This window comes from Terrapene carolina, unplaced genomic scaffold (assembly GCF_002925995.2).
Source record: "Terrapene carolina triunguis isolate 2854851 unplaced genomic scaffold, T_m_triunguis-2.0 Scaffold62, whole genome shotgun sequence".
Classification (NCBI taxonomy): Eukaryota; Metazoa; Chordata; order Testudines; family Emydidae; genus Terrapene; species Terrapene triunguis.
Genome location: NW_020664413.1, coordinates 49074547 through 49089377, shown reverse-complemented (window position 1 = coordinate 49089377; position 14831 = coordinate 49074547). Strand labels below are relative to the sequence as shown.

At 40.9% G+C, this 14831-nt stretch overlaps 1 protein-coding gene across 1 annotated transcript in view; it reads right to left on the bottom strand.

The window, feature by feature from the left end:
* The window catches only part of PMS1 (PMS1 homolog 1, mismatch repair system component), a 90665-nt gene that overhangs the window by 65321 nt on the left and 10513 nt on the right, over window positions 1-14831 (bottom strand). Inside the window, exons 3-4 of the mRNA XM_026647634.2 lie at window positions 13361-13543; window positions 9668-9770 (exon numbers count right to left, since the gene is read on the bottom strand). Of these exons, the coding sequence (XP_026503419.1) occupies window positions 9668-9770; window positions 13361-13543 (286 nt within the window). The remainder of the gene's footprint in view (window positions 1-9667; window positions 9771-13360; window positions 13544-14831) is intronic.

Here is a 14831-nt window from a genome sequence, read left to right as displayed (position 1 = left end):
AGTCAAATTCACCTATATAAGAAAAAAAAATCTTATTAATTAACTATAAACAAAAGGAAAAATGCAGCACTGCATATCATTAAAGTTCTAATGGAAAGCCTGCTTCAGAAAGTGCTGATTATATTTGCCACTGAATTAACAGTAATACATATGAAATCAACAGTATAAAATCCAGATAATAAAAGTCACAGTTTATAAAGAGGCAAATTTGCTATATTATTTAATTATGAGGATATTTATATATTAACATCAGGTCATGATAATTATCTCTCATATTTAAAAGGATGCCACAAGGAAGGCTTTATATACATGAACCAAATACAGAATTAAAAATGTACTAAAATTAAGAGGTATTAAAAATCCCTATCTTTGAAAAACAGCAAACAATTTAAAATATTAACAGGCAAACTGAAGGAGGCACTATCATATTTTACAAGAAAATTCTTAAGATTTAACTGTGCTGCTCTCTCAATTTAGCACACTCTATTTAAGCCCTGATTAAATTCCAGTCCTGCAATATGCTTCCTGGTATATTTTATACCAACTTAAAGAGTCAGCGATTTAGAGCTGTAATATAAAAATATGTGGTTTTGATTGTGGTGTGATGAAGTTTTCTTTCTTATAAACTGACTGTAGTACAGATCAGGTCTTAAATCAAACTAAAAGCTCTTTCAACATGTGGTCAATCTAACTTGCATTTCTGAGTTACACAACAGACCAGAACATTCCACGTTATGTGTCTAGGAGGGTAGGGGAAAAGGCTGTAACCCCATTATAACACTTTAATGTAAGTATTATTCTCTGTTACCAGGTAAATTTACTCAAGTACCACTATTTTTTTAACCGCATGCTAATAATTTTTATTATTTGTATTGGGGTAATGCCTAGATGCCAGGACACTGTATTAAGATGGTCCCTGCTTACATAGTTTATGTACAGTGTATATTAACTGACAAGGAGGGCTATTGGCCTACCCAATCCAATCAAGTATAATTAAAAAAATTTGCCTGTAAGAGGTATATAATTTTATCTTACATTAAAAATGTACTTAAATGAAAACTGAAGTACTCATATTTCAGCAGCAGTCAATCATTCAACAGCTCTGGTAAATATAAAGGCCAAGACAATACAGCTCTTATCTAAAGTTTGACTTCAGTGGGCTTTAGATCATAGATTATAAGGCCCGAAGGCACCACTGTGATCATCTAGTCTAGCCTCCTGCATAATACAGGCCACAGAATTTCCCTGATACCTGTTTAAACTAGAACATATTTTTTAGAAAAACATCCAATCTTGATTTAAAAATTGCCAATGATAGAGACTCCACCATAATCTTTGGTGAATTGATTCAATGGTCAACTACCCTCTCTGTTAAAAATTTACATCTTATTTCCAGTCTGATTTTGTCTAGTTTCAGCTTCTAGCCAGATCTTGTTATACCTTTGTCTGCTAGATTTAAGAGCCCATTATCAAATTTTTGTAACAAACTGTTTGCTTGCGCCCAGCTTACCAGGTGATCCAGATCACTATCAATAACCTGTCCCCTTCAGTATTTACAACTCCCCCAGTTTTTAGGTCATCTGCAAACTTTATCATAATGATTTTAGGTTTTCCTGCAGGCCATTGATAAAAATGTTAAATAATGTAGGGCCAAGAACCAAACCCTGCTGGATGCCACTAGAAACATACCTGCTCATTGATGATTCCCTATTTACAAGTACATTTTGAGACCTGTCAGGTAGCCAGTTTTCAATCTATTTAATGTATGCCATGTTAATTTTGTATTGTTCTAGTTTTATAAACAATTTAATTGCGGTATCAAGTCAAATGCCTTACTGAAATCTAAGTATATTACATCAAACATTATCTCATCAAAACCCAATACTGTTACTTTTGCAGGATCTATTTTTCCACAAACCCTTGTTGATTGGCATTAATTATATTCCCCTATTTTAATTCTTTATTACTCAAGTCTCTTATCAGCTGCTTCATTATCTTGTCTGGGATCAATGTCATACTGACAGGTCTTTACTTACCTGGGTTGTCCCATTTACTCTTTTTAATACTGACACAACACATTAGCTTTCTTCCAGTCCTCTGGAAGTTCTGCAATGTTCCAAGACTTATTGAAAATCAACACTAATGGTACAGCAAGCTCCTAGGCCAGCTCTTTTAAAACTCTTGAATGCAAGTTAGCCATACCTGCTAATTTAAAAGTGTCTGACTTTAGAAGCTTTAGTTTAACATCCTCCTGAGTTATTGGAATGGAAAGTGTTTCATCATCACCATCATAGGATATGACTACATCATATTTTTTCCCTCAAACACAGAACAGAAATATTTAGGAAACACTTTTGCCTTTTCTGCACTATCACTGACAATTTTACCATTTCCATCTAGTTATGGACTAACACCATTATGATTTTTGTTATTATCAACTGCCCCTTTCTTCCATGTGTTTATGGTAAAGTGTTCTTAAACAATTCCCATTTGCTATTCACATTTTTCTGTTTAAATTCTTTCTCCCAATTGACATTGGCTCATAACCAAGTGTGTGTGTGTGAGTGCGCATGTGTGTGTATAAATACACATGCACACACAATTTTATTTTTGTATATATAATAATGGTTTGGACTTTATTCTGTTTCCATATAACAAATGTGATCAAGTCGTGATCAAATGTACCTAAGCTACCACAAATTTTTAGTTCTGCGATCAGTTCTTTATCTGACAAAACAAAGTCTAATACAGAATTTCCCTGCGTTGGATGCAACACCTTCTGAGTTAGGAAATTGTCATCTACAGATCTAGACAATGACAATGAAAAAGCACTTAGTGCCACACTACATCTGCCTCAGCAAAAGTGAATTGGGAAGGGAGGTTCTTCCTTCTCTATCGCTCCTGTGCAGGAGGCAGCCAGAATCCTGCAGCTGTGAGAGTGCAAGGATGTGGTGAGGCTATTAGCATTTCTGGCAGTGCAATGGATGTTGGGGGGAGAATGGCTATTGCTCTACTTCACCCTACACCTAAGCTGCACCATGAGGCCATTGCTGAGGGGACAGCAGACTGCTTGCTACACAATTATGTAAAAGTGCAAGGGCTGCTAGTGAACACACTCCCCTCAACATGGCAGGAAGCATCATGCCTGATCTTGGTCCTGCAGGCATACATACTGCTTCCACCCATCACTTCTCACATGGTGTGGCAAATTCTACCTTCCTCACCCAAGAATTTCCCTAAGTCTCTGAACATTAATTTGGCCCTAGAATTTTATTCATTTATACAGCAAATCTGCCTGGGCCTAGAGCACTCCTGCATTTTAAAGAGCAATTAGAATATTTTATATCCTTTATTTCAGCTCTGCCAGCTCAAAGAAATGAGTCAGAGAAGTAGCAACCTATTCATAATTACCACCCAAGATCTATTATTTCTAAAGATAACGACAAGTTCTCAGTTTAATAATGAACGTAAGACTATAAAGTTTATAACTGTTAAGGGTAGCCACTCAGCCTTTAAATGTTGCAGAGACCCTTCTGCATCTGATGGAGAGAAACAAAATAATCCCAGAGAAACAAAATAATCATGTTACATTTGCCTCATTTGTTTGGTCACAATACACCAATTGATTCAACTACATCAGAGGTTCTCAAACTGTGGTCCGTGGACCACGGTGGTCCGCAAGCTCCATTCAGGTGATCCGCGGATAGTTCCCTCTAAGGTGCATGCCTGGGCGGCCGCACACAAGAGAATGAAGGGCCACCCACGTAATTAATGGAGCCGCACAGGCACGGCTCCACTAATTAGGTGCCTGGACCCGGGAGAAGACGCACATGTAAGGTGAGGTGGTGGCCTTGGGGAGAATAGGGGGTAGATGGGAGGGGGCAGCGAGGTGAGAAGAGCGGGTGGGGGGAATTTGGGACGTGCAGGGCTGCGGTGGCCAGAGAAAGAGGCAACTTTCCCCAACTCCAGGGCTGCGGCTGCCGGGGAGAGACAGCCCTCCATCCCAGCCCCAGCTCGGGGGCTGCTGAGAGAGGGAGAGACCCCCCCCCATCCTTCCCAGCTTGGGGGGCTGCCGCAGTGGGGGAGAGAGGGCACATCCATGTGGCTTGAAAGTCATAAACTGAGTATCATAAGACTAGAGAATTTCTTTTCACTCCCTCCTTCAACCATACCTTATTATGATAATTTATATTACAGTGACACCTGGAAGCTCCCACCATATAAAAGACACCCCAAACACCCTGCAATCTCATTTAGAGAAGGTGCAACAAGTGGGTGTAACAAACAAAAACCAGAGGGCATGAGGAATGAGAAAAGTAACAAGAATGTGTGTTTACAGACAGGACTGGCTCCAGGGTTTTTGCCGCCCCAAGCAGTGGGGAAAAAAAGACGCGATCGCAATTGCGATCGGCAGCACTCCAGCGGCAGCTCCACCGCGCCACTTTCTTCTTTGGCGGGAATTCGGCGGCAGGTGCTTCCCTCCGAGAGGGACCCGCCGCCGAATTGCCACTCAACAGCCCGACGTGCCGCCCCTTCCCCTTGGCCGCCCCAAGCACCTGCTTGCTGGGCTGGTGCCTGGAGCCGCCCCTGTTTACAGAGGGCAAATAAATAAGATAAATGTCAGTGTTCTATAATGGCCCCATACCTAATCATTACCTGTTGGTAATTTCCTCTAAAGGCATCACAATAGAAGTAGGTCTTGAGAAGACAAGAGTACAGGGTATCTGATATACAGATTAGTTAGAGAACATTCTTCCCCAGTCATCTTTATGATGAAACAAAGATTGAAAATACTGTTGGAGAAGCAGACAGAAAGAGTGGTGGAGGCTGGTATTGTTGATGGGGGGCAGGAGGCAAAATGATAAGATACAAGAGCAAATAAGTAAGGAGGGTAAGTTGTGGCGGGCTTCCAAGGCAAGAATCACAAGCTCGTATTTTGAACCAATGGAGAAAGGGATGCGAAGGGAGGAACTTCAAATTGCGTGATAAGACTAAGAATGACAGGCAGTAAGATAATCTTAGCAGAAGTGTTCCGAATGGACTTGAGGGGAGAGAGGGAGGAAGATCAGGACAGAAGAGCCTACCATAGTCAAGTCAGGAGACAATACACTGGACAGACATGGGAGTTCATTTTAAAAACTGAAGATGTGAAATGTGGGAGTCAAAGCTAGGGAATCAAAATTCACATGGGAACTAAGAACAGCACGTCTATGTGCCTAAAAATTGAAAAGTGGACCCAAAATATACATTTACAGCTAGAAAAGTTACCCTTTTACCTTGCTCCTCCCAAGTTCTCTATCATCCCCCTGTTTTTTTAAAAAAATGTTCTCAATGACAATGCAAAACATGTTTGTGATCTAAAAGGCCCAAATCCAGCACCACTAGAGTCAATGCAAGTTTTGCCATTGACTTAATTGGGAACAGGGTCAGACTGATGCAGGAAAACAAAGTGATGTGGAATGTTTTTATTTGAAGAGAGGTGCAAAAGAAGTCTCGACTAGCACATTTTTATTAGGTTTCAGTAGTAAGCCCTATCCTGTCTGATTTCTCTGGGATGCCAGTTTAATCATCCAGTTTAGCCTCGCACTGCCTGCTTTTGCTCTTCTTACAAAGGCCTCTAGAGTTTTCTGCACTGACATTCCAACATTAATAAAATTAAAATGCAGTAACTTCTGTAGTGTCTTTGCAATGTGGAATTTGGAGCTCATACCATATAAATGCAGACATCCTGTTGTGCTATATCAAGTGTACCTGTAAAGCAACAATCCTTTATGATATCACACAATCTCTTGTGCCTTCTTAATACAACATAATTGTTTTCTCATTGCAAGGGCAGCAGAATTCTAGGACTTTCCAGGAACTCCAGCTTGACTGCCCAACTTTTCTTTTGATAATTAGCTTTACTGAAAAGTTGGTGTATAGTATGTGAGAGATAAAACATGAATTACAGATAATAAGGACATAAGCACCAGAGAAATATCTTTTAGCACTGAAGAACTTTGTAAATATTTAAAATGTTTTGCTTTAAAACCACATTACACAGTGCAATACAATTATCCTTGTCTGACTATCAATAAGATGATAAGTTATTGAACAATATTACAAGACAACAAAGGGAAGAAGTTGTACGCAGTCTGTGTATCTGTGTAATTCGTTGGTAGAAACTTGTAGGGTTGACCTGTTCGAAGCAAAGGGAAATAAACCCTCCAATTAGCTTTTGTTTTATGAATTGATCCTCCAATCCAAAACCAGATAGGAGTAGTAAACAGCAAACATCTCTCTGCTGGAGCGAAATATAATTTAGGCTGGAATTGATGTGCAAGATAATCTACATATTCTGTACAAAACAAGGACAAAGGTCTACTGTGAAAAAGAAGGGAGAAAGGAGGTGGCTAGTGGAGGGTGCTGTCAATGCATCAGATAATTCATGCTTGTGTGTGTTTTACTACTCCTCAAGAAGAAAGAATGTGAGATAGAAAAACATGGCTGTTGTACTACTGAATGCACCTTTTCTGTATTCAGACAATATATAACTCATTCATTGGCCTCAATCTCAGCCATGTATGAGCACCTGTTTATGGCTCAGAGGAGATCAGAAGTTCTCCAGTATCCTGAGAACTTCCAAAACTTTGGGATTTAGAACATAACTGTGATTATGCCTGTGAGTACATTATCTAGCTTTTCAAATCATAAACAATTTAGCACAGCAAACATAGGAAAAACATGGGCTGACGTTCAGCTGAACTGAACTGCTTAACAATGCAGAGACGTTTCTGTGATAACTTGTTGGCTCTGTAAAAGACCTCTTTTCTCTTCCAGATGCAACTGGATTTTTTCCTGCTGGAGATGGGGGAAAATCCCTTGTTCACTTCTCATCAGAGTCTGGAGAGATTTGTTTCTTTGTTCCTTGTGTGGGGCTGTGGGAGACTTTTCTGTTCTCATTACTGGAGTCCTCAGAGATTTGTCTGCTTGTTTATATGCTGAGGCTGTAGGACATTCCTTGATTTGATTCTTGCAGGACTTCTGTGAGATTTACTAGTTTGCCTGCTCTCCTTTTGAGAATTATATATGTTCTGAGGTTGTGAGAGACTTTCCTCCCTATACAATAATACTTTCCACATATATAGCACTTTTCATTCTTAGATCTCAAGGCTCTTTACAAAAGGTGGATATTATTACATATTTTACAGGTGGGGAAAACTTAAGGTACAACTTTGCAAAAATGTCCATGCTTTTGGGAATTTATCTCAAGTCACCTAGGGCCTGATTTCCAGAGGTTCTGAGAAGCAGCTGCTCCCCACTGACTTCAGTTGTAGTTGTGGATGCTCTGCTATTCTGAAAAGCAGGCCCACGTTGTTTCAAAATAAGACACCCAGAGTTCTAGACACCTAAAATTACTGAACTTTAAAAAAAATTTAGACATAAGTGACTGAAGTCACTCTGTTCTTCTGATTCACAACCCTGTGTTTGTTCCACAGCTTTCCACTGCTGGAGTAGTGGGACAGACTCTGGCTTGCTGCTACACCATCCAGACCATTAAAAGCTTTTTAAAAAAAGAACAATTTAGCCATGGCAGAGAAGAGACTTGTGGGAATTCTGCCTTGTGCCCAGTTGTATCATCTGCCAGAGACCCTTCACAGGATTACCTTAACAGAATTTCCCAAATACAGTGTTGATGGCTATTAATGTTGTAAAAGAGAGATCTGGGGTTCAAAGCTTTCATCCCATATGTTTAAAAAAGTTACAAGGCTAGGAAATAAAGGAAATCTTTGGTTCAAGTATGCACAATACATTGTGAACTAACAACACAGCATGTCTTCACAAGACTGAACTTTTCCCCACACACGAAGAAAAAGCACTTGGAAGACTAGGTATATGCAACAGCACCACTTGGTGACAACTGCCATAACAACAGGAATATAAAAAGGAACCTGGAAAGTTAAAGATGGTAACTGGTGTTTGAGATCTCACTGAGTCACTTCTTAAAACCAAGCACCAGACTCTAATCTCTGTTTTACACCAGCATAACAGAGATCAGAATCTGTTCTTACATCTCAGTCATTATTACACATAGATACAGTTGCTCACATCTCAGCCAAGTACTCTGGCCCCAGGAGGACTAACAATGAAGAACTACAAGAAAGCTGTGTGTAGAGGCAGTGGTGGTTGGAGAGACAACTGTGCAAGCAATCAGAGTTTGCTCTCTGCCTGGGTCTCAGATTAGAATCAGTTCTTGAGGCAGAATTGCTCTCTCTGAGCCTGTCATTTGGTGTTGGGCTAAGGTTCCTGAAATAAGGATTTCCCTGCATACCATTTGACCACTTCTGCTACCAGAGGGGTGTATGTGCATGAATAAAACAAACTACACTTAGCATATAGTCAGTCTCCTTGTCACAGATTTCCCCCCACCACCACTAAGATGCCAACTTGCAAGGCCCTGGACATCTGATATTGCTTGGTAGACTGGCAGTGTTGGTGTCAGAACAGGGCACTGGTATTGGAGGAAGGGACAATACTACTCCTCTATGGCTTATACTTCTTAATGATTATCCTTAGTCTGAAATTCTCACTGCAAAACAGCATTTTTTTAAATGGAGATTTATGAATTGTTGACTCAGTTCTTGTGGACATCTCAGAAATTAGTGCCAAATGTTACCTCTTATTGAATGCTATCTGTTGCTCTCTGCTATATGGCAGAAAAGAGAGCAAACACATGCTACTGGTGTGGAAATGAGACCACAAAGCTGTGCAGAGAGGGAAAGCAGCTATGCAGCATGCTCTCCCCCTTCCTCCATTGCATAGCTGGCAACCACTCTATGCTGAAAACATGCCATTTGAACACCCCATGAAAATCAGAGGCACAGAGTCATATCAGCCACTCTGCACAGTATGGTAACAGGGAAAAACGTGTAATGTTTATAACAAATATATAGGCAAGTTAATATTGAGTATGTCAACATGAGCTCTCACTGTGCAACACAACAGTGAAGAGACCACCTCCCAGTGCTTAATTTGTAATGAATGAGGTGCCGGGGCTCAAGCAATTTTTCTACTTTCATAACTGACATGGCAAGCCCGAGGTGCCAAGGCTATGAACTGCCAAACCTAGAGGTGCCGGGGCTCAGCCCTGGCAAGCCCCAGCACAATTTAAGCACTGCCACCTCCATACCATGGCTGTGTTGAAAGCCACTGGCAACACGGAATGTGAGCCTACCATTTTACCCGTGACTGGGGGTTCTGGGACATCTACAGAAGGATTTTACTGGTCTATGTGGACACTGAAGGCCATGCACCCTCTATCCTATTTAGGTCTTGCACTCTCTATTCACTGTGGTATCTAAGTGCTCCTATCCTCTTTTTATACTACAACCCTCCCAGCCCCACTGATTTGCTTTTCAGCTCACAGAACCCTATAGATCTTCTCAAGTCCCCAGGTTTTCCCTTCTATTGGTTTTTGCAAAGAAAGCGGTGATATGGCCCTTAGAGATTATCATTTAGAAGCGAGGCACCTGTAAGTATTTTACTTTAGTTTCTCTTCAGCACAACTGCTCAATTTGGTTTCTGCAGGGGTCGGTATCTGAGTAGGATATAGGGGCTAAAAACTTCCAAATCTGACCAATTGTTCTTATAAAGAGAAACACAAAGCATCACAATAAGCATACCTTACCTTGCCCAAGATGAGAAGGCTTCTGAGAAGTTACATGCCCACTGCTATCCAAGATGTACTGGGTGCTAAAATCATCAGCAGCTGTCTTTGTTGTGATCAAAACCTGGAAATAAAGAACCTCAAGTCAATCAAGGATTTCAAAAGTTCAAAGTGGTCTGAAGACATGAGATATGTTCTGAGATGATTCTCAGCATCAAGTTACTTAACAAAAAAGAACAAAAATAATTTTATAAAAGTCTGTTTTTTCTTCCATGAACATCATCTCAGCTGGGGGACTATGGGTAGCCCCAGGATTCTTGGCTGGGCTTGAACCTATGTTGTCCAGGTTTCCCTGTCCAGCCCAGCCAGGATCTGTGAAACTTTCCAAGACCTTTCAAGGGTGGCTGGTTCACACCCAAAGTTTGGCCACTCTGATGCTAATCCTCCCGGTTAGGCCTCCCCTCTGACTCACAAGCTGCTTCACCCTATGTGCTCTTGAGGCAGTCTCAGAAGCCATATAATTCTTCATCAGCTGAACTGTCTCGGCGAGTGTCTTGTCTCAGTGCCTCAGTATTCCATCTCTTCCTGCAACCGGGAGTATCTGCACAAACTGTTCTACCAATGTACGTTCAGTGATCTGAATGCTGGTCCAGGTTTCCAGCTTCAGCCACCTCCAGCATAGCTCCCTCAATTACTGGGCAATCACACAAGGTCAGGCTCTTGGGAGATACTTTACCTTCCAGAACTACAGGTCAGCTGCTCTCCTCCACTGCTCTGTGAACCACCATTGCCACCCATTTGAAGGTCACAAGGAAGCCCTCTGGATCATCCTCTGGGCCCATCTTAGTGAGTTGCACCAGCACGGCTGTTGTTCCCATGAGCCCCAGAGAGGAATACTTCATTCCATTCCCTTCCCCATCCTGGCTCCAAGCTGTTGCACTGGGGTCACAACTTGTTGAACCAACTGTTGCTCCTGCTCCTAACCACCTTGCTCATGGACCAGTTGCTGCTGTTGGGCTGTCATCTGTTGCGGGCACTGTTGCTGTTGTTTCTCAGCCATCTATTTCAACAATCACTTCAGGTACATGTTGTCCCCAGCAAGACAAACTCCTGCTTCCCACCTTGGTATACTTGACAATCCAGGTCACTCAAATCTCCCCCTTCTGCAAGGTTAGATCATGCCCACATTCTCCACCATATGTGACCATGCTCTTCAGGGTCAAAGACAAACTACAGGGCAGACTTGAGTAGGGTGCAAAAGTCCTTACTGAAGTAGTTCCCCACACCATCCTAGGCAGGGGTTCCCCACAACAGTCTCCTTAAGCCCGGCAGGTCTGTCCAAAACAGTGCAGACAGTCCAAAAGTCCTTCTTGTAGTAAAACAAAGAAATAGTCCTAAAAATAGACTCCACATCCCTGTGCCAGGCCTACCTTCCTCTGGAGGGCTTTGGCAGTCTGCGGTCTCTACAGAGGTTGTAGGTAAGTCCTTTCCTCAGGGAGCAAAGGATGGGAGGTCTGTTCTCCTCTCTCATCAGCCCACTACTGAGCTATCCTCTTCCAGTTTAACTGCCCATTCATTTCCTTACAGGGAGTGCAAGAGTAGTGGACCAGGGCTGGGCAAGCTGATAGCAGCTCATTAACCCTTTCTGGCTTAGTGAGGGGCTGGTGTACCCCACCACACTTACATGTGACACTCCTGGTCATACATCCCAGAAGGACATCTGCCTTTTTCACAACTGCATCACATGGTTGGCTCATGTTTAATTTGTCATTCATTATACACCCCCCAATCCTTTTCTGCAGTACTACTGCCTAGCCACTTGTTCCCCTTTTCATAGTTGTGCATTTGCTTTTTCCTCCTAAATTTTGCACATAAATTTCATCTTGTTGTTTTCAAGACCAATTCTCCAATGTATAGAGGTAATTTTGAATTCTAATCCTGTCCTTCAAAGATCTTGCAACCCCTCTCAGTGTCACCCACAAATTTTATAAAGATACTCTCCATCATCCAACTCATTAGTGAAAATTCTGAATAGAATCATACAACGAACAGACCTCTGTGGGACCCCACTTGATATGTCCTCCCAGCTTAATAGCGAATCATCGATAACCACTCTGAGTACAGTCTTTCAACCAGTTATGCACCCACTTTATAGTAATTTAATCTAGACTATATTTCCCTTATTTGCTTATGAGAATGTCATGTGGGACTATGTCAAAAGCCTTACCAAAGTCTAGATATATCACATCTCCTCCTTCCCCCCATTCATTAGGTTGGTTACCCTGTCAAAGGAGGAAATTAGATTGGTTTCACATGATCTGTTTTTGAAAAATCCATGCTGGCTATGATTTATCACCTTATTATCTTCTACGTTTAATAATTTGTTCCAGTATCTTTCAGAGTATTGAAATTAGGCTGACTGGCCTATATTTCTGGATCCTCCTTTTTCCACTTAGGTTTGCCCTTCTTCAGTCCTCTGGGACTTCACACGTCCTCCATGCGTTCTCAAAGATAATTGCTAATGGTTAACTACAGGCAGCAAATTAGGTAGGCAGACTGCAATTACAAACATCACTAGTATTTAAGTAATGTAATTACTGATGCTGAGACCAGTACTTAATACACTAGTGTCAACTCTACTCTCTTGTGAAATGTACAATGGGGCTTTTTAATGCCCAAAGCAGACGACATCTTGGTTTGACATCTCATTTGAAAGACAGCACCTACAGCAGCATAATGCCCCGCATCACCAGGCTAGATCATTGGTTCAGTGTCTACTCAGAAGGGGACCATAATCCAGCTAAACAGCAGCATTTTCTGAAGCACCTGGGCTTTCTTTGGGAATTTTCCATCCAAATTCTGGACCTAAGTTTCTAGTGTGATCAAGGCCAAGGCTCCATGGGCGCATACACTCCCACACTCAACCCTCATTCTTATAGTCCGTTGTTTCTGTGAAAAGTAACTGTCATGGGAGGTCATGATCGTCCTGTGGTTAGTTTGGGCCTATCCCACAGAGACTTTTGAAGGTAGAGATGGAAAACTTGAACTTGACTCAGTATTCAGGTGGAAAGAAAGTGCACAGAAGAGCAATGGGACAATGTGCTCTCAACTGCTTAGTAGACTGGTTTTTGTATTTTGAAAACGGAGCTTTTTTGGGTAAGCAGTTTCATTCCTAGATAGTAGTGCACTGCAGTGCTCAGTTGTACTGGCCACAAATACATGGATCACTGTGACCAGGTGAGAGTGTAGGTTCCTGGCCATTTAAAGGTGAAACAGGGTGTTTTTGCAGCCATAGATATTTGAATAGCCAGGAACAATGAGGAGTCCAAGCAGGCCTCACGACTGCAGATCACATTGATAATTTAAAGGCAACTGATGTAAGAACAGCGAGACTGAATGATGAGTGAGAGAATTCTGGAGAACCTCAGTACATTGGCTCCCCAACTTAGGGAAGAAAGTGAAACACTACCAACTACTAAACTGATCTGATAAGGAGTCAATGACTGATCCCAAAGTGAATTCAAAATGAGCAAGCTTTGCAGCTCTGTGGCTTCACTGGAGCGGAAGAACCATCAGAGAGATATCAAACTTTCCAAATTCTACATTTAAAAATAAAAGCCAGCATTCTACTGTGAGGTTGTGGGCACAACCGTAAGTCCTCGCATTTATATTTTGTAATTGTTTAAGAGAGCAAGAAAGTCTGACACATCTCACCTCAGATATGCAGCAAATTGATCCCAAGGCTTCACCACGAAAACCATAGGTTGTCAAGCTTTCAAGATCCTCAGGACAGCTTATTTTTGAAGTATAATGCTTAACTGCCATAACTGGAACATCAGCAGCTTTGATGCCATCACCATTGTCTCGCACCTCTATCTTATCAAACCCATAATTCTCCTAAAAAAGAGTAATAATATCATCAATCACAAAAATACATCTCAAATGCAAAATTAGATACTATATACAATGGTTAATCCACATGTATTGAAGTAGTTAAGGGTCCAGTCCTTTAGTCCTCAAAATAGGCAAAATTCTGACATTTCCATGTGGAAAGACTGCAGCACATATGTGCACATAACTTGTCTATAGAAACATGTATAGAGCAAAAATGAAACAGTTAAGTAATTTTATGCTGTTCCAAAACAAGTAATGTATTAAACTATGTAGTTCTGAGGAACCACTACTATTACATTATGGGCTAACACACTAAAAGTTATTTCAAAATCTAGCTCATGACTTTATAAAATATAAACTGAGAAAAAGATCAGTAGCTGGAATGTTAAAGATGGTTCATTCTTGTTTCATCTTCCCTCCCTTTTACAAAGGGAAATGCATGTTTTGTTAATGTATTCCACTTTATCTAATCATCACAGGCTAGATTCTGCACATACTAAAGTAACTGGGACCCATGTTACCAAATCTGTAAGAAGGACCTACAAGGATTTTTTTAAATGACATCTGTGTACTTTTTTGGTTCTTTATGAGATATAGAGATGGTCTGGATGTTGGGGTGGGAGGGTACGGAAATTAAAGAAAGGAAAGTGTTTGTTTTGCTCATTTCTTCACCTTAGAGATGTCAAGAATATGAAGTCAGCTCTCCCTCTGCTTTTAATGGAGGACTTATGAGACGTATCTGTGATATTTACTATAACCTCTGGCAACCTTAATTGAAAGGGGCAAGGATGTTGAATCTTGAACAAAAGCTTGCTTTATTCAAAACATTAATCATGGGATTTAAATTGTTGTTAATAAAAACAAAACACCAACAATCTGACTACAAATCCGTACTCCTCTCATTGTTCAACTTTCACACTCTTTGCTTTTATGAGATTACCATTTCACTAGTTCTCCAGTCATCACAGAGTAGTCCATCTTACACCAAACCTGGTGTTCTGTGTAAGTGACCAGAGGAGCGGGGGTGGGGACTTAAAATTTCAGGCTTTCTTTATAGATCAGAAAGAAACAAACTTTTTTTCCCCTTTGTAAGCTACCTTTAATGTAAAAAAAAATTTTTTTTAAAGAATGAACAGTGGATCGTGCTGTACAATTTTTTGTCAAAATGATGCCTTAAATACACTCAAACAAGTCTACTGTGATAGATTCAAAAGACTTGTTAATTATCCCTCTAAAAGGCAGATGGCCCTTCAAACAAACAGGACTGAACATCATGATTCATCTTATTGAT